Genomic DNA, 19,133 nt, shown 5'->3' on the forward strand with positions numbered 1-19,133 from the left:
AGTGAATGTCTGAGAGACTCTGTGGAAATAGGGCACTGGGAAAAGCCCACTGTAGCCAGGGGAACACATTATTTAAGCAGCAGCAAAGCCAGTTTGTAGCTCCCAACCTACCTGACCCTCAGCCTATCACTCACATCTATCTCTTCCTCACTTTTGTAACCTCTTAAAGGTGTTCTGATGCAGCTGTTTCTTGAAGCTAAGTCTAAAAGGTCTTCCAAAAATTATTTTTAAGAAACGTTTTCCAGGAAGATTTTACTGTTGCCCTGAAGCAGATTTATATTCATCTAATGGGACCAAATCCTCAGGTGAAACCAACTGTTATGTTGATTTATGTCAGGAAAGAATTTGGTACTTATTAATTATTCGATAATTATCAGTTTGTCATAGTTTTTTGCCAAAGGCAATTACCCAGATCTTCACATTCACACTGGCTTAAAACTATCACATAGACCATGATCCTAGTTCACAGTTAGGGCTCTGAAATTATATAAGTTACTCTAAAATAAACAAAAGGAAAAGCTCAGAATCCACAAAACGACAGAGTGGACTAAGTTCTCTTACTCATCTGCCAGTGTTCTGCCTGCCAAATTTACAAGATATGAAAAAGTTGTTAACTGAACATGCATGTGAGGAATAGATATTGCATATGGGACACAGATACCAACAAACAGAAAACTGCATATTGCCTAAGCAGCTGCCCAGTTCTGCACATGCAGTTCCAGATTTTGGGCACACGTTGCAGCCATACTTTACAAACATTTTCCAAAAATATTTAAATAACAAATGGAAATTCCCCTTTCCCCCCCCCCCCGCACACACACGTGTGTTTGACAAGAGAACAGCTCTGCTTCGTGAGCAGAGGTAATAAATACTGTGCATTACATTTACCATCATTATTCTAACTGGCTCGAGTCAAAGTGTTGTATAGTACATATAATACTCAGCAGACAGTTACTCATATCTACATTCATCACTTAGACACACATTTTAGAAAATTTTGCCAGTTGCCTATAAGAATTCAGCTGAATATCTAGCACTTAACAAGCCACAGCATCATATTTCTAGTGTCTTATAAAATGCCATCAGGAAATGTTAGGGCATTACTTTTATTTTGTGTACTGAGGCAGTTTGTCAAGCACCAGCATTTACAACTCTCGCTTGCTTCAGATGGTGGAAATATGACAATGTGTCGGAGAGCTGATGCAGGGAAGGGGAAATTATATCTATTCTCTGGTATAAGATTAATTACAGAAGAAAGGCACCATGAAAGAAAGACAAATTTTTAAACATATACAAGTGGAGAGATTTATTGCTCATGGTGACACGTAAATCAACCAGTGACTGACTGTGATACACAAGCATAATGAGACAGGTCCAATGCTGTATTTTTCTCTGTCTTTTAATAGACATCCTAAATGTTTGGGGTTTTTTTTCCCCTAGGAAATTATCTTTGAATTTGAAATTTTAAATCCTTCTGGAGTTAACCTTATCAACATACAAACCTCCCATTGACTTTGGTAACAGGCCCATGTATAAGTTAACAACAGTTGTGGACCTTGACAACCATCCTGGGGCAATTTAGTAAAAGTGGTCTTTGTAAAACATATAATGAATGGATATAAAGCTTTTTATCTTTTTTGAACTCGTGTTCTGATCCACTCCAGTCACCAAAACGACTTGAATTTCTTAAGAAACAAGTATTAAGCTGGGTGTCTTTATCTATTGCACCTGAGAAAATTATGTTAAACCTAAGAAAGAAAATTATTAAGATGAGGTAGACTATTTAATCTGGCCAAGGGCTAATTTGAATGCAGTGTTGTAAGAACTTAAATTCTGTGATTATAATAGTGTGTAGATTTTATTGTAAGTACGGTATCTTTATAGCTGAATAGTAATTAAGCTAAAAATTTTTATTTACATGGTTGTTTATGATCTTCATCATATAAATTCTTCCATTTACAGAGCAGATGACTATGTAAATTCACAGATTAACATGGTTCCTTGCAGCTGTAGCCCATGCCAGGGCAAGGGCTAAGTCAAGGCTGTCCAGACTGATAATGGAGGTGTCACCCCACATTCACCGGCTTTGGGGTGAAGCCCCTCACCGAGTTCCCTGTCTGGGCTTTGAACCAGAGGCCAGAAAATTCAACAGTGGGTATTTTTTGCAACTTATCGAGCCCTTCTCTTGGGTGACAGTAGGTGGTAACTAAAAAGTCATCCCTCATTTTTACCACTTGGGCTCTTATTTTCTCCATATGATCCCGGCTGTGTTTTCTCAGTGTGGGATTGACAGTAGGAATATGAGCAAGGGGAGGTGGTAGCACAGCCAGCTGTGTCAGCTGTTATTTAAGCTGCCATTGCATGCATGAAGCCTAATTAACCAAGGCTATTCTAAATCTAGGCATGCATCTGAAGGCATGGGAAATGTTAATAATATTCCTAACCGTAACTGCAATCTAGAGCTGTAAAAATTTGGACTGAAACCTCCTGAGATCCAAATTGTTGGCTCCACTTTCATGGTGGAGTGGAGGCCTATTATTTTTCCTCCACTTGCTTTGAAAATTATACTTTAAATTCAGATTTAGGCTCATCTTTCCTTCAAGTAGTAAAAAAACTATGATTAATAACTCCTCAGAAAAAGGGATTTTTTTTTTCTCCTGGGCACAGGGCCCAGTTCTGCAGATTTGGGCAAAATTCAGTTCTTTATAGCGCAGATATATGGAATTAGCCAGGAGGCATCCTGACCTTTCCACTCATGAATTTTTCTAAAATCCAATGGGGAGAAAATTAGTGGTATTTTGTGTAAATTCCTTTAAAATTTGGAGTAGATATGGCTGAATCCACCCTGTAGCATACTTCAAAAGTGGTTTTTCCTTCAATTCTACAGGATTGTTCCAAAAAATAGATATATATGAAAAGGCTGAAAGCTGTGTTGGGCACTGGACTAATATTTAGATAAAGATTTTTATTTTTTTAAGCTTTTTCCATTAAGTTTTTTCTATACACAACCTTCTCAAGCAACTAGGCTGGGATGGGTTTTGTAAAGCCATGTTGGCAGCTACATCAGGGGGAGCTTTACCTGCAACCAGTGAAAAACACAGCAGAAATACCCCTGTGCAGCTTTTTAGAATAATCTTACAATGACACCGGTTTGCTCCCATTCCTTTCATGAGCCCTTCTGCTGAGGACTAGCTTTTTATCTATGGATGCAACTGCTGATGGAAATCAATGGGAGATTTGTATTTGTGAAGCCTGCAGGACCACAGATCAATAATGCTCTTCCAGTCAGAGGCAGGAGGTCCAAAGCAGCCTGACTCCCTAAGGTGTCAGCGTGGGCTGCTGGAGGGACATGGGCTGGCACTGCCCCTGTCCATGACTGCCTCCCAAAACCTGGGCAGCTGAGGAGAGCTACTAGGGATAGGCCATTGAGTTTTGTTCCACATATATCATGTTTTATGTCTTTTAGGTCCCATACCAGGCTCCTCACTCGTTCAGCTGCGATATATTCGGGTTGTGCGGTTCGCTCGTGAGGGCGGAGGAGTTGATGGAGCTCCTCTTGAGGATCTTGTTTATGATGTCCTTCCACGTCTTCTTGTACTGATGCCGGAGCAAAGAGTACACAAAAGGGTCTGAAACAGCTTTGCTGTAAGCCAAGCACTTGGAAATGATTCCCCAGTGGGAATTGATGTGGACCACGGAGGATAATTCAACAAGTCTGTGGAAAGAAGGAGGTAGAAAGAGTGAGCATTCATATTAAAAACCCAGAGCAACAGCACAACTGAAAGACATTAACCTGTCCCCAAACCCCTCAAGTTATTCCTGGGCAATTACAGTAAAACAAAAAGGAAGCCATACTCATGAAAACGTCAATGTTGTCCTCCTCTTATGGATTTTTAAGACTGCAAATGTAAACTTGAGGTCTGTTGGCCAAAGTGCTACTGCTTGGTCTCATGGAAGTCTTATTTCTCTACCATTATCAATCTAGAACCCCAGCATCTAGTCTGAATTTGTGGTTCTAGGTCCCTTTGGGGCATCTGGGAAGCCACTCACTAGTGCTATCCCACTTTCTATCCAACTCCTAGAGAGATTCAATGTTTTTAAACAGTTTGCCTGAGTTGCAGAAGCGCACAAGGAAGGAAAATCCATCATCAAGAGATGGCATATTATATCCTGAATTTAAAAACTGGACAGCTTTTTAAGGCCAAGCATATACATTTGCAACAAATCTAGCAAGACAAAACTTTTAAATTATTAGGGGAGGGAAGAGCTTCATATGCTCCTCATACCTAAACTAGCACAGAGAGTTCACTGTGTACCCAGGGAGAGTATTTCTGACAGTGAAATATTGATAACTCCCCGTGTCTTTGAGCAAGACCAAAGGGCAGTTCTATTCAATATGCCTCTATAGCTGTTAGAAACTATTGATTTTCATAGAGGACAAACAGCCACGTGTGCTGCTAGAGAGCCCCACCAGGCCACGGCAAACAAGATCCTTGCTGAAACTGTCTTCAGCAGCAGATGTTCTTAAAACCGTCTGGAAAATACTTCAATTACTCATGTTTATTCAGACAAAGCACCAGTTCCAAGGAGCATTCTGAAGCATGGTTCCTGCAGCAGCAATGACAATAATGTTGGCACTTTTTAGAGATGAGGATTTTTTTTCCCTCAGTCATTTTATTCTCATTCCATAAACTTTCACTACATTGTGTTGTTTAAAATAATGCTGGCAGATGGCACAGTCCAGTCATTTGAGCATGAAAGTGGGACTAAGGAGCCTTAATTTGTTACAGCACTATGACCTTCTGTCTCTCTCTGTTTGCCCAAGCTGCAAAGCTCCATGGCAGAAGCTCTGTCTCTTCCTAGATGTGTGTGCTGGGCTCAGCACCACGCGTCTGCAGCCAGTGCTGGGGCTTTAGCTGCTGTCCTGGGATTGGAAATTCTAATATGATCATAGTTTTGTGTGCTTTGTGCAGCAATTCCATCACTTTGTGTATCACTTCCACTGGAGCACGTGTACAGTGATGCTTTTTGGGGTAGGGGCAGCCTAAATACTCTTTGGGCTCACATATGTGTGAGACATTTCAGGTGAGCAGGTTATGTTACATTAAAATACCCTGGAATTGCTTGTGCCACTCCAGTGGTGCTGCTTGGCTCAGCAGCTCCGAGGTTCCAAAGAACCTCAGATCTGAAATTCTGTCCCATTCCTCTGTCCTTTCATCTCAACTAAACAAATGTTATTATTTCAACCTCCCCTTCTAACTCGTGGCCATTACTTTTCTTACAAAGTAGAATCAGGACTGAGACATAATTATCATCAATTCCAGCTGCTGGGTGGTCTCATCTGGTGTATTCTCTCTTGTTTAATAAAATGGAGCTTATGACATCCAAATGAATGTGTTCTAAAAGGAGAACTGACAATTTGGAAATTAGTCAACTCCTGAGTCATATTTACATTGTAATCTGCCACGATCCATCCTTCTTGTTGTTCTCCACTCCATTTATTTGATGCCTGCTTTGCATTTTGAATTTCATCGTGTTGAATTTCATCTGGATGATTCATTTTTACTGAGTGCTTTACAGATGTGAATTTGATTATGTTTAATTAAATTCAGCGGATGCCTTGAATAACCAAAATATTGCAGATTTGTGTCTGAGGCTCTGTCAATCAGTTCTATGAAACATTAACAATCTCCATTTAAAGCACATCAAATAGACACTTCAGGGTTGCAAGCCTAGACTTGCTAATTTTACCTTCATTGACTGATCAAATGAAAAGCCTACACTTTTATTAAAAAGACTTTAAATATTTTCTTTGATTGACTTCTGTAATTTTCCTTGACATTTACACATTTTTCAATTCTCATGTGTTATTTTTTATAGTAAATTACACTTGTAGTTATGAAGCAGCAAACATAGAAATGCAGCCAAACCCCAAGCTATGCATTTCCATTAAATGTCAGCCTTTCAAGGCATATCACATATTTTATTGCCTTTGAAAGGCTTTGTTTCTCATTTACGAGGGAAATTATATGCGTAGCTTCAATTTTCATGAAATGTTTCAGCCAAAAAGAAGACATTTTCAGTGAAGGAATATTAATATTTCAGTGTCACCTGTAAATTAAATTTTACGGCATCAGCTACATAATTCCCTATCTTGCTTTCATAAGCCACTCTTCTACTGTTTGGTCTTCAAAACCTTTTTATTTCAGAGCTATAAGCTCTTTTGCTGTGATACCTTGTTCATATTTTAGAAACTTCAGTTCTGTGGAGTGTGTCATGTCACATGGTTATCCAATTGTTTTATTCCACTTTCAGTAAACGAATGAGAATGGGATGTTGAAGAGTATGACCTTGATCTCTATGCACATAATACTGGAAATCCTTTATTTACATGTGCAGTTAATCACTACACTAATATTTATTTACTGAACATGTGTACACCCAGCTGGAAGGCTGAATAAATGGCAACATCTCTGTCGAGCGTTGCTTAAACCTGGGGCTTTAACTGAGTTATGGAGGCAAATCTGAATAGACCAGAGCCTCAAACAAGTTGAAATGTCTTGCTGTTGAGAAGTGAAAGAAAACTGGCACTGCAGGTTGGAACTGGTAGATGATGTAGCTCTTACAAGAAGAAATTCAATGCCTTCCCCAAGAATTCGTATGAGCCCTTTGAGGTAACATTTCTGTTTGTGCCTAATTCTGATTTTTTTTTTCCCCCATACAATTCCCGTGGTACCAGAATTATACATTGTTTTTTTATTTTGGTGTTAATAATTTCAATAAGCTGACACTTCCCTGGAAGTGTCCAAGGCCAGGTTGGATGTGGCTTGGAGCAACCTGGTCTAGTGGAAGATGTCCCTGCCCATGAGATGGTCTTTAAGGTTCCTTCCAACCCAAAACATTCTATTATTCTATGATCAGTTTTATCTTGATGTTCATTTGAACTTATTTTCACTTTATTGCCTGGTGGACTGAATCCTTTCTGTGCTGACTTGCTGATGAAAAAGCCCTATTTTAATAACTTCTTCTCTGTACAAAAATGGCATCACAGTGATCCTTAGCAGATTTCTCCTTAGCCAGCTTTACCTCTTAAGTAGTGCATATGTGATAACCAGAGAGGTTCTGTAAGTATGAGCTTGGGACTTGTAGTTAGACCTGCAAATCTTGCAAACCATTGCTTTCAGTCATTGCTGTTCCCCAGAGCTGCAGGAACCATTTGCCAGCAGCACAGGGGTATAAGGACAGCAAACAGGATTGTCTGGCTCGTACCAAAAGCTCCCATTTTTCCACATGGGAGCCAAGTATCTCTACCTCACATCATCTGGATGGAGACTAGAAGGCCACTTCAAATACATCAACCTATGATTGCATAGGAAATTCATGCATTTATGTGCATAAATAGGCAAGAATACAAGTTGCAGAGGAATTCTGAACTTCTTGTCTCCCAGGCAGAATCTGCATATGCAGAGGGCAAGCAATCAGTTTAGAAACAGAGTTTATTTACCACTTGTCCCCCAGAGATGATACAAGAGAATTTTAATCATCTTCTGCCTGTTCCGTCATCCTCCTATGTAACCTGAGGGCTTGGGTCTATGAACTTCTGTCTGATATTACTTCAGGATTTTTAATTTAAGGCCAATTTCCTCACACATTGACAGCACTTATTAACTTACATGAACAAAGTTCTATATTTCAGTATGAAATGCCTGGAGTTGGAAATGAATATTAGAAACTGGTAAGACTTATCTTCATTTTTCTTATGAAAAAGATCTTTGGAGAAAAGAGGCTTGGAACAATGTTATTTAATTGTATAATGTTAAATATAGCAAAAGAAGAGATATGTACTCATAGAAGAACCAAGAAACAAGCTATGCCTAGAAATATACAATATGGGGTAATACGTCTGTCATACTGATGGAGTGGAAACACTGAATCAAGAAGAATCAGATTCTACTGATATACTACTTAAGGTCATCTATTGAACAAATTAGGATGGTGCTTACTTCATAAAAGAAGTACCTAATCAGATTTTTACCTTAAAGTGGTCTGAAAAACTCTGGTTTATCCAGAGAGGCTTTTATCTGTCTGGGATTATAAGCACAACTCCTTCACTGGTTCATGGAACTTCTAGTGACACCTATTTATTTTTAGTGTTGAAAGAGAAAGATGTTATAGTAAAGCCTTGTGATTTGCTGCTTTCATCCTCTAATTCAGAGAGTACTGAAGAGCATGTTTAATTTAAGAATATTGCTGATTAGAGCTGACTGACCAAATGAGAGGCTGAGCAACACACTCCCTCCTCTGTCTACTGTTCCCTGCCTTGAACTGGGATTGATTGCCTCTCTCCTGTAAATGCAAAGTGCTGGACACAGCCCAGAAAATACTCCTTGCTTGCAAAATTAAACTCAAAAGTCTCCTTATGCCCTTGACTTCAAGACCCTCAGCCCCATGTGTGAGGCAGAGGGAAGCACAGTGTGTCCTTGAATATCCATCCATGCAAGCGTCCAGCAAGGTCTCTCAAGCAGCTGAAGAGGGAATTCCCCTTGGCATGCTGTGCTCTGTTCCCCCTAGACATGTCAGAACTGAAAAGACCAGGAATGTGAGAGACTTCAACACCCCTGATATGCCTGGCCAGCTCCCAGGGTGCATCTTCGTGCCTTCAGGACACTGAGTTTTGACTCCTCTCATCATCACTCTCTTTTATGGATCTTATGTGGACTAAAGGAAGGAGGCTCAGGATTTTTCTAACCCCTCTTCTGTATCTTAGGGCCACTGGGACACCACAGGGTGAGGAGGAGGTGGGGAGGTAGTGCCTGAATGCTGAGCTGAGATGCACAAAAATACTTGTGACAGTTCTAGTTAGAGCTATTGGGACTGAGCCACCAGCTATTGTGTGACTGTGGTGATTTTCATTAAGATCAGACACTCAACATAAAATAAAAATTAACCATTTGCAATGAAATAAATAGTTTAATGTCTTATAGCTTGAGATCTAAGGCTTAATGTCCGTGATTACAAATCCTTTTATACCACTTAACTGTGTGGCTTGGAATGGTGTCTTGTGACCACTAACTGAAAGAGAAGGTGATTCTGGTAAATTAGTTTTATTTTCTAATTCTAAAAAATCAGGACATTTTACTGAAATGGAAAAAACTCAGGGTTCGCTCCATGTCCACTTATATTGACTCTTAATCCAGCTTTTTCAGTGATTTTTTTTATGTTGGATCTGAGTTTGACTGAAGTCAGCCCCACTAATTTCTACTTAATAGTATTGGAATAGGAGACACTTTAAAAATATTTTTTTCTTTCTCTGTTCTGCATAGCAGCATCTCAGTTTTTCCAGTCTTTTAATAAGGAATGCAAGCTATACATTTCCTTCAACAGCTAGATAACATTTTTCTGGATATACTCACTTTCTAATACTTTATATTTCATAGGAGTAATTTAGTGTTTCCCACAGGAGCCATTTCCAAAGATAAGCTAGTAGATAGATAGACATCTGATCATAAATCACAAGCAATTTTTTTGTTATGAGCCAGCACAGCTTTGATATTTGATGTTTATGACTAATAAACTCTATCCAGTCAGAAAAAACTATGGTTTAAGTCTGGAGACCCTGTTCTCACCTCAGCTGGATCTTGTTGACCAAATTTTTACAGTCTGACCTATTCAGGCAAGTATCTTCCCCTGAACCAGGGAGGCAGTCCAGGCAGTAGGTGACTACTTGACCCCCAAAAAAGTCTGCAAAATTGTTTGGACTGACTTCCTAAATCACTCCCCTGTGACCAGCACACTGGCTGGGCTGTCTGAGCAGAGTCTGATCAGAATCCTGCATCAGGATTGAACTGGATAAGCACTATGACATTTTACATCGTTTGTTAGCTCAGCAAATGCAATCTCTGTTATAGGAGTGGAAACAGTGCATAAAATTTTCACAGGAAACAGAATAATCTTGTGGCTCAGAGGGTTCTACTTCGTTGAGTTACAACTGCACCTCAGGAGTCTTTTCCAGGATGTAGGTTCACACTTACCTTGTAATTACATAAGGTGCAAAACAAAGTATGAAGGTACCAATAAAGGTACTTATTTTCTTTGTTGCTCGCTGCCTCCGCCTCTTTTGCTCTTCCAGACAACGCTCTCTCACGCTGTGTGACATTCAACACAGACAAGAACATGAATCATAATATCAGGTAACAGGTTTTAATGGCTTTACTTATGGAATGATGGAAAACAATCTTTCCAGTATCTGTTATCATCACATAAGCCAATAACAGGTGCACTGCATTTCTGTGGGACAATATCAAGCATTAATGCATTGTCTGATCATCTTACCTTCCAAAAACTGTTACTGAGAAATACAGGATTGTATATTTATGTGCACACACCCCCATTGTATCAATTGATCTATAGTAAAATTGGTGGAATTCAGCCTTGAAGTCAGTTTTCAGATCGTTTTTGAATTACTCTAAGCGGTATTTGCAGACCAGAGTTTGCCTCATGATATTGAGAGATTTGGAAAATATCCATTTTGGGATGGGCAGCATGCTAATTCCCTAGAAACAGCAATTCCAACACCACTACCTTAGGGAGGAGAAACTTCCCAGCAAGATAAGAAATAAACCACAACAAAATCATAACGGGAAAACACATGCTCTGGACTTTCAGATTGCTCCAACACTGGAGCAATCACTGTATCCCATAGCCATGAACTGTGTGTCCATAAATATTCCATCAGCCTGTGCAGCTCCGCGCTGCTGCCATGCTGAATGTTTTGCAAAGCTGGGAATTGTATAGTAAATCCACAACACTGTGATATCCTCACTTCTCACCTCAAACCAGTCCTGTTTCCAGCTAAACAGACACAAATTAGTCCCACCCCGTGTTTCTTCCTCGGACTAGAGCCCATCTTTGGGTTTCCCGTTGGTGGTCTCATCAGGCCACCAGAGAGCTGCTAATTCCCTTGGTGTGCCAGCAAGGTGATGGGATCATGGGGCTGAGGCCTTGCTGTCACTGCAAAGAATCTCCTTTGAAACCAGCACATTTTCTTGACAAAAGAGTTATTAATGTGAAATCTCATCCTCTTCCTTTACCTGCTTGAGTGACTCCTGTGCTCACTGTGCTTTTTGAGGGAAGGGGACGAGTTACTGCCTGCTCCAGGCAGGTAGATTGTATGGGTTATATGTCCCAGAGTGCCAGGATCATCTGTACCTGAATAAATCCCTTTGGAAAGGGCAAAACCAAAGCCAGACTGCCATCCTGAACCCTCTCTATGCACATCATGGTGCCACGTGTTGACTCATTGCACAGATCTCTTGGTGACGCAATTCAGGCAAACTGAAGGGGCTGGACCATGTCCTGTGTCTATATATATAATTTTTAAAAACTGCTTGGCATTGGCCTCTCTTTTTTTATTGTAAATTTGTAATTGATGACTCACTCTCAGACTCCACACTCTCATGTGTTTGTAGCTGAGGCTTAGGGCCATACACTCACATTATTTGCTGTATCTGCAAATGTTTTATCACCATCTAAACACATGTTATGTCCTGAGGATCTCAGTGTGCATTGGTGATCTCCGTGGTAATGAGTTCTTACGTTACCTTTCCACTGTGTAAAAGAAAATGTGCTTCCTTTGTTCCATTCTATATTTGGTCTTACATTGCCAGTCCCCAGACATGGTGAAATAAATACTGGAGGAAAAGTTTGTTCTCCTTGAAATGACAAATCATCTTTCTCTCAAAGAACATGCCACATCTAAAAGCATTGCATGTTCTGAGTTATTTGCAGTCAGAAATGACAGCTGAGAAGAAAAAAGAAAATCCACCTTTCCAAGGGAACCTGTGGGCTTTCAATTCTGCAAGAGATGGGGAACTTGGAGTATTTTTAGGTGCAGACAGATTATCTTAGAGGTTCAACAGCTTCATTTAAGACCTGTGTTATTAAATTCATAGTATCCCAAGGCCAAAGCAATATGGGAAAGCGTATCTCCAAAGCAGGTTCAATTAGGGTGTTCTAAGGGTGGAGAGAGTGTGTATTTTTTGTCTCTAACAGTTTCCCCAGTTACACCTTTTCCCTACTGGCACATACCAAGCTGTCTCTGACTCCTGTAGCTCACACGCGACTGTCCTGATACACTTAATCCAATTTCTTTTGTTCAGCCTTTCCAGATGTAGCCAATAAATACCACAGCACAGATGAAGGTATTTTATCTCGTTCCTTCATACAGACAATGTACAGACAAGTATTTTGCTCTTGCACACACTTCCATGCACTAAGATAAGAACACATATGCAAGTTCCAGTAGTGACACCAGTAACAGAATGGGATTATTGACTAAGCTTTCATTAAAGATTTTACTATCCTGGAAAATCTGAGCTATATCCCCTTGAAGGGATATATTTATTTTAAATAAAGTTTATGAGATACTGGACCTTAAGATGTGTAGAGCTGGATACACCAAAAAGATTGTGCAGATAATTCGAGCAAAGAAATACACGGGCTAAACACTTAAGTGTAGTTTTGCCCAAATCTCTCACAATTCCTAAGATATTTTGGTCTTAAGAACAAAGTCAAGAAAAAGCAGGATCCACTAGAAATGCCTAAGCTAACTTGAAAGAACATGTGCCCTAAACATTCACATGAAGTTTTATAGTATTTAGAGGTTTCCTTTGTACTTGTCTGGAATGATCTTCAGGAGGTCACTCGTGTCTTTCTAAGTCACAGGTAATAAAGCCATCCGTCATAATGCCTGTCACTAGACCCCCCTTGAGGGTGGATTCTGAGTCATAGGAAGCAGAAAATTGTCTGTACACATTTCTCAGCGTTGAAACTACACCCTGGGAAGAGCTGAAGGAGTCAGGGTAGCCTAAGCTGGGTTTGCAAACTTTGTTCTCTCATGTGAGTTCTCACAGCATCCATGTCTATGGTGTCAGGTACACATTGAAATTGCCTGTATATACACACCAATATAAGGCAAACGATGCCTTTGTTGTGTCAGAGCTTCATGAGCATCACTGACTGCTCCAGGAGAGCTGCAGCCTCTGTGCAGCTCTCACAGGAGGGAAGGTGACCTGAGAGCTGGCCCTTTAGCAGCAGGAGCTGTTGCCAGTTAAGGCAACACCTCCATGGGTCAAATCATACACCAAGTCTGTAACCTAGAAAAGAATCTCAAACTCTCCTTTCTTAGAGAGAAGCATTAGAATAACCTGATGTGAGAGGTAAGAGTTGTTGGTACAGGTTACTCACATCAAAGTGCCTGTACAACTCTGTCTCTTCTGAAGAAAGGAAGCATCATTCCCACAGCCCCACTGAATCCATTCCTCAGTGAGATGATTAGGAAATGCACAAAGAGCCTCAAATTAACCTAGATCATAAAAAATGCAGAGGAGGAGAAATAACATTGAGACTTTTGCCCTTTTTCTAAACTTTGCTGTGCAGTCCAGACATACTTGAAGCATTAGGCAAAACAAATGCTGTTTCAAACATCCCCAGAGGGTTTATGGCACTGTCCTGGGAGTAACCACCACATGTCTTGGTGCAGAAACTAAGACAGATGAGGCACAGTTTATCAATCAGACTGCACATAGGACAGAAGGGTGTTTTTTCCTCAATTTGACTTGGTGAATAAGGGAAGATTTATACCTGTATTTCACAAGAACAGCAGCAAGTCTTGCCCAAAGTTCTGCTCTGCATTCTTGATCAAGAGACAGCTCAAAGAGCTTAACTGGAGAATTTTGAGCAAATGCTTCTGTTCTTTTAACAGTGTGCTGTCCTGCCCTGATTCTTTCAGACTTACTTGCCTTAGCCTCAGGAGTCCCCAAAACTTGACCTGTTTTTGAGGACAGCCACATGTGCTCTGAGCCCTGCAGCTCTGCTCCTGGCTGGCTGCAAATGGAGAGAGCTGGTGTTTGCCTCCGGCTTGTGGGGCACAGGGGAGCAAGGGAGGTCAGATGGGATGGCTGGCACGGGACTGCCCTCTCTGCTTTCCTGTCTTCCAGGCAGACTTCTCCCCCCATATCAGACACCAAGCCTGCATCCCTTCCAGATCCATACATTGCCTATTCATGCAAGATTTATAACGTAATCCCTGATGTGACTTTTGCTCAGCATCCCAGCACACATTCCTTCCCGTTCGGTGCTTGCCTTCAAGCCCACTATCCTTCCAGCCCCTGGAGGTTCTTCTCATCCTGTGTCTATGCACGGGGGGGCTTGCCTAAAATCTCTCATTTGAAATGGGCTTTATACATCCCTTTTTTGTCATATTAACGCTGCTGCTGAATTCTCTCTTACTTAAATTTAAATATAGGCATTCAAGCGCACGCATTTTGCAGATGTTGTTCCCTTAGGATTCCGCCTTCAGGAATGATAAAGTTAGAGGGAGCATAGCAGTAGGGAAACTGCTGAGCAAAGGAGCTGCAGGCAGCGCCCAGCTTCCCTTCCAAACTCCAACTGAAGGGACAGGTGCAGCCTCCTCCCTCCCTCAGGGATCCAGCAACATTTTGGGCTGACAGTGCCAAAAATGCAAACCTATTGACCACTAAATCCACCTTCAGAGACAAAGGGCAGGGGTGTGATCACTGTCTCAAAGGGAAGTGCATTCTCAGCCAAAACCTCCCCTTTCTTTGCCCTCCCTCCCAAAACAAGTCTTTAAGCCTAACAAACAGAAAATGAGTTCTATAATCAGAGAAATAAACCCAAGTAAAAAGAAACGCAGAATAGAAACCGTCAGGGAGGATGGTTGTTTTTTACCCCTCCCCATCCCTTGCTCTGATACAGATCAGACTGTTGTAACACAACACTGAACCCCCTCCTCACTTCTCCTGCCATGAATAGTCCCACTTGCTGAACACGCAGGCACCTTACCTGGGGTGGATGTCCACAAGCAGCACCAGGGTCTGCATAGTGATCACGTCAATCCGCTTACAGTGAAACCGTGCCACCTTCAGCACTTTTAGATATGTGAAACACAGGATTATAAGAGAGAGGAGGAAGCTGAGAGCGTGAAAGACCCCAGTGAAAATCATAAACTGTGTCCTGTCTTCTGGTCTCTTGTTGTACAGGGTGCAGGAGGCGTAGAGGTGATGGAAACCCACCCAGGAGAGAGAAGCCGCCACTATGGGGAACGACACCGAGTGCAACCACGTGTAGCTCAGTATGAGAGCAGCATCTCTGTACCTCATTTTGGAGTGATAACTTAGAGGGAAGACCACAGCAATCCACCTGTCAATGCTCAAAGCTGCCATGCTCAACATGGAATTCGTGGTGAGAAAAGTCTCCAGGAAGCCCACGGCTTGGCAGATCGGATCTCCTCCTGGTTGACTCTTGTAAATGATCCCGGCCAAGGTCAGGGGCATGCTGGAAACAGCCATCAACAGGTTGCAGAAGGTGAGGTTGAGGATGAACAATCCCGGGACCTGCTTGCGGATGTCGGCGCTGTACAGGAAGCACAGCAGCACCAGCACGTTGGCCAGCAGGGCCACGAGCATCAGCACCACCACCACGAAAGCCAGGATCAGCTCCCAGATGCTCATGGTGCGTCCAGTCACAGGAGAGACATCTCCGAAACTGCGCCGCGCCGGCACCGGGGGCACATGGTGCGAGGTGCGCCCACCTCGCCCTCCTCCCCAGCCTGCTCGCTCCCTCGCATGCCCTCCGTGTTTTTAGAGGAGCTGCAGTTTTTTCCTCCAACCTCCCCCTCCTCGCTGCTCCCTTCCACGTCAACGCTTTCCGAGACGTGCACAAAAGCACTGGGAATGCCCATCAAACTGCGAGGAGGGCTTAAAAAATATCAGCAGGACTGAACCACTGTCTCCATTCGGTCCATTTGAAGGAGAGCACGTTATTCTGAGAAACTGCTCTCCTGAGATCCCTAATTATCAGCCCCAAGCTTGCAAGCAATTCACCTAGTGAATTGTGCTCTCTTTCTCCCTTGCTTTCTGTCTCTCTCTCTCTCTTTCTCTCTCCTCCCCGTCTCCTCCAACCCTCACTCCCTCCCAGGCTGAATGTAACCTGCTTTTTATGATCACAGATAAAAACCCCATTAATGGATTAAAGCATGCACACTGCTGGTGATTCGCAAACGTGATTATGTCATCCCTGCTCCACAACCCCTCCCCTTCTCCTTGCGACTGTGACCAGACTTTCCTCAAGAGAAATCCCATGCTTTCACTTAATTGATTTAGCCATTAATTTGCAAACAGCCCTGTAACCGAATTCCTGCACTCCAGTGTGCTTCCTACATTTCTGTGCATCACTTGCAGTGTTGCTGCTTGCTCTCAGCCAGAGCAGGGAATTTCTTTTCTCTTCATTAGCTGTGCTTAAAGAGATGTGGAAAAAATGGATATATTCTGCTACTTCTCTGGAGCTGTCATTAGGCAACCGGAATAGTTTTCCTGCTCTACTTTAGCACTTTGCAGTCCTGTGTCTCCAAGCATGATGCGTAGGAGGAAAATGATTGCCTTCCCATCTCCTTTAAAAGCAAAGAAATCAAAGTCCAGATGCCCCTGCCACGTGCCCAAGGTGACAGAGCAGGTGAGTGCCAGAGGCAGCATCGTGCTGCAGGTACCACTCTATTCAGCTGGGCTTTTCTCCTCTTCAACAGTTTTTGCTTTCTCATAATCAAAACCTCCCTCCTTGTGAGGGTGAGCACCACTTCTTCAAAACCAAGAAGCAGCTTGGCAAAGGAAATAGGAATGAGTATGTATTGCACATAATTAGGTGTTAAAATTAAGGGTTTTTAAAGGATGGAGAGGGAGCTGTTTCCTGATTGCCTTTCCTGTCTCTTTAAATCAGTTTTAACTGGGAATGCTGATAGTTTGAGAAAAATCAGGACAGCTTTCTCATCAGGGCAGCCAAGCCTTAACCCCTGCACAATTAGAAAGCAAAAGATACCCTGCAGCACAGTTACTGGGGCTGGGTAAGTGCTTGTGCACGTGTGTGAGAGCTCTCTGCTCGGGCAGATTTTCCCTCTGTGCCTGAAGCCCTCTGCCAGAGCCGTGTGTCTCCACGTACAGCAGCTGTTCCCTGCAGCCACTCGGGATCATGGCTCGGGAGCTGTCACCCCGCACGCTGTCAGGGCTTTGCATGCTGCAGGAAAGCCCCTTTTCTTTCACTTCAGATTTGTCCTGTTTTCTTAAACCAGGCTTTAAGGGGTAATAGAGTGATCAAAGACAGCTGAGACTCCCCCGGACAGCACGTTTTCATAGATCCTACACACACACACAACAGGGAAGGAGCAGCTGAGGGTGCAGAGTCCAGGTCTGTTTGTGAGCCCTGTGAGCTCCCTGTCTCCAGAACACAAGTACATGTCCTCGTGCCATGTGGATGATGTGCAGGACTACAGAGTCTGCCTCTTCTCCTGAACCAGTGATCCAAAGCCACTTGAAGTTGTGGAGTCACCATCCCTGGAAGTGTTCAAAAAATGTGTGGATGAGGCACTTGAGGACATAGTTTAGTGGTGAACATGGTGGTGCTGGTTTGATGGCTGGACTTGATCTTAGAGGTCTTTTCCTACCTTTGTGGTTCTATGAGAAAAGCTGAAATGTGACTCCTTCTTTAAATAAGATGGGTCTTTACCCTCTTAGAAGGAGATGAGAGAGAAGTTGAAGGTTTTGCTTCAGGACAAAGATTATTGGTGGACATACCCTGAAGGGCAAGAGAGGTTGGCAGAACTGTGAACTGTCTCTGCTGGGTCTCTTTACCAGGGAGTGAGAAAGCACACAAGAGTGGACAGCTGCAGGACAGGCAAGAGGAGACTCAGAATATCCTTTGGTGTTGTCTCTGAACTCCTTTTTCCAAGACCTGATATCTCCCCTCTCTCCACCCACCCTGTTTTCCTCCAGACTTTATTGGGGTGCTACTACCTTTCACATTGGAATGAGAAAGCCAAATGAAAGCAGCAAGTTTGATGTATACTTCAGTAATTGGCCTAAATGAATGACGTGTGTGTCCTGTGCCCCACAGTTCAACAATTTCTTTTCTACATTCTATTTTATTCTACTCTATTCCATTCCATTCTTGTATCAAGCTCTTCTGTGTTGTACAAGTTTCTCAGGTAAAGAAAACATTGTAATCAATAAGGTTAAACTCCCAGTGTTTATGGGGAAAATGTAAAAACTGATAAGATCTTAAATCTACAATCAACATAGAGGTCTTTTCCAATCTTTGTGATTCTATGATTTAATGAAATAATAATAATCATCATCAAGCTTTCTAGATTTCAGGAGAAAGCTGAAGTTTTCTTTTGGTGACTCATTTGAGTTTCTGTATGTATTTCCAACTCTTGAAGACCCAATTAATTTACATAAGTGATTCCCCTCTTGGTAATCCCTGCAGCAAAGGATGTTTGCTGAATGCCTCTGGGGTTTTTTATGATGAATACCCAAGGGAGCAGGATGGGCCCATCAAATACCTTCATTTTATACAGATCAGGAGGAAAGAATGTGCTGTGCATATGTCGAGGGTTAACCCCAGCTGGCAACTAAGCACTACACAGGCACTCACCCTTCTCTGGGGGATAGAGTCACAGGATAGAATCATAGGATAAAATCACAGAATTGTTTAGGTTGGAAAAGACCTCTTAGACCATCGAGTCCAAGGAAGCTCTTTGAGCACTCATGTGAGTCAACTTTGGTCTGTCTTCAGCCCAGTACCGTGCAAAACCTTGGTGGAGAGAGAAGCCACAGCTCTGTCCCTCTCAGGGCCTGACTAGTCGGGTGTCATGGTGCAGATGTAACCTTTACACCTTCTCTGTCACCTTCACCGACCAAAGATCATTTTACTTCAGCCCCTCCTCTTCCTAGCCCCAAATAACCAGTGGAATCCAGTGGTAGTGTTCAGAGCCGAGCTGGATAAGGCCTTGAGCAACCTGGTCTAGTGCGAGGTGTTCCTGCCCACAGCAGGGGGGTGGGACTGGATGATCTTTAAGGTCCCTTCCAACCCCTTAACATTCCATGATTCCAGGATTCTTGCCTGGCTCCTTGCTCTCCGACAGGTGCTGTGTGTTCCACACAGGGAATGCTGCAGGTACACTTTGGGTAACTGGGGCCAGCCAGATGGTTTCTCACGGGCCACCACTTTGGGGAAGTGGGGAGAGAAACCCTCCAGTGCTTCACCACACAGCCCTTGTGCTGTGA

At 42.5% G+C, this 19,133-nt stretch overlaps 1 protein-coding gene across 1 annotated transcript; it reads right to left on the minus strand.

Moving 5' to 3' along the window:
• Positions 1 to 1,435: 1,435 nt before the first annotated feature.
• GPR26 (G protein-coupled receptor 26) lies at positions 1,436 to 15,959 on the minus strand. Its single transcript, XM_027705714.1, has 3 exons — positions 14,863 to 15,959; positions 10,032 to 10,145; positions 1,436 to 3,715 (listed from the first exon to the last, which is right to left on the minus strand). Exons 1-3 carry the CDS (start codon positions 15,528 to 15,530, stop codon positions 3,484 to 3,486), a joined length of 1,014 nt encoding a protein of 337 aa, XP_027561515.1. The 5' UTR covers positions 15,531 to 15,959; the 3' UTR covers positions 1,436 to 3,483.
• Between the last annotated feature and the right edge of the window lie 3,174 nt (positions 15,960 to 19,133).

This window comes from Neopelma chrysocephalum, unplaced genomic scaffold (genome assembly GCF_003984885.1).
Source record: "Neopelma chrysocephalum unplaced genomic scaffold, ASM398488v2 Primary Assembly neopelma1_347, whole genome shotgun sequence".
Classification (NCBI taxonomy): Eukaryota; Metazoa; Chordata; class Aves; order Passeriformes; family Pipridae; genus Neopelma; species Neopelma chrysocephalum.

Excerpts from the sequence above, each read along its gene's own strand:
- GPR26 (XM_027705714.1), bottom strand. The coding sequence starts at position 15,530 with ATGAGCATCTGGGAGCTGATCCTGGCTTTCGTGGTGGTGGTGCTGATG. Across the intron at positions 10,146-14,862 it reads CTTGTGGACATCCACCCCAG|CGTGAGAGAGCGTTGTCTGG; the intron begins GTAAGGTGCCTG and ends AATGTCACACAG. Across the intron at positions 3,716-10,031 it reads GCACCTTATGTAATTACAAG|ACTTGTTGAATTATCCTCCG; the intron begins GTAAGTGTGAAC and ends TTCTTTCCACAG.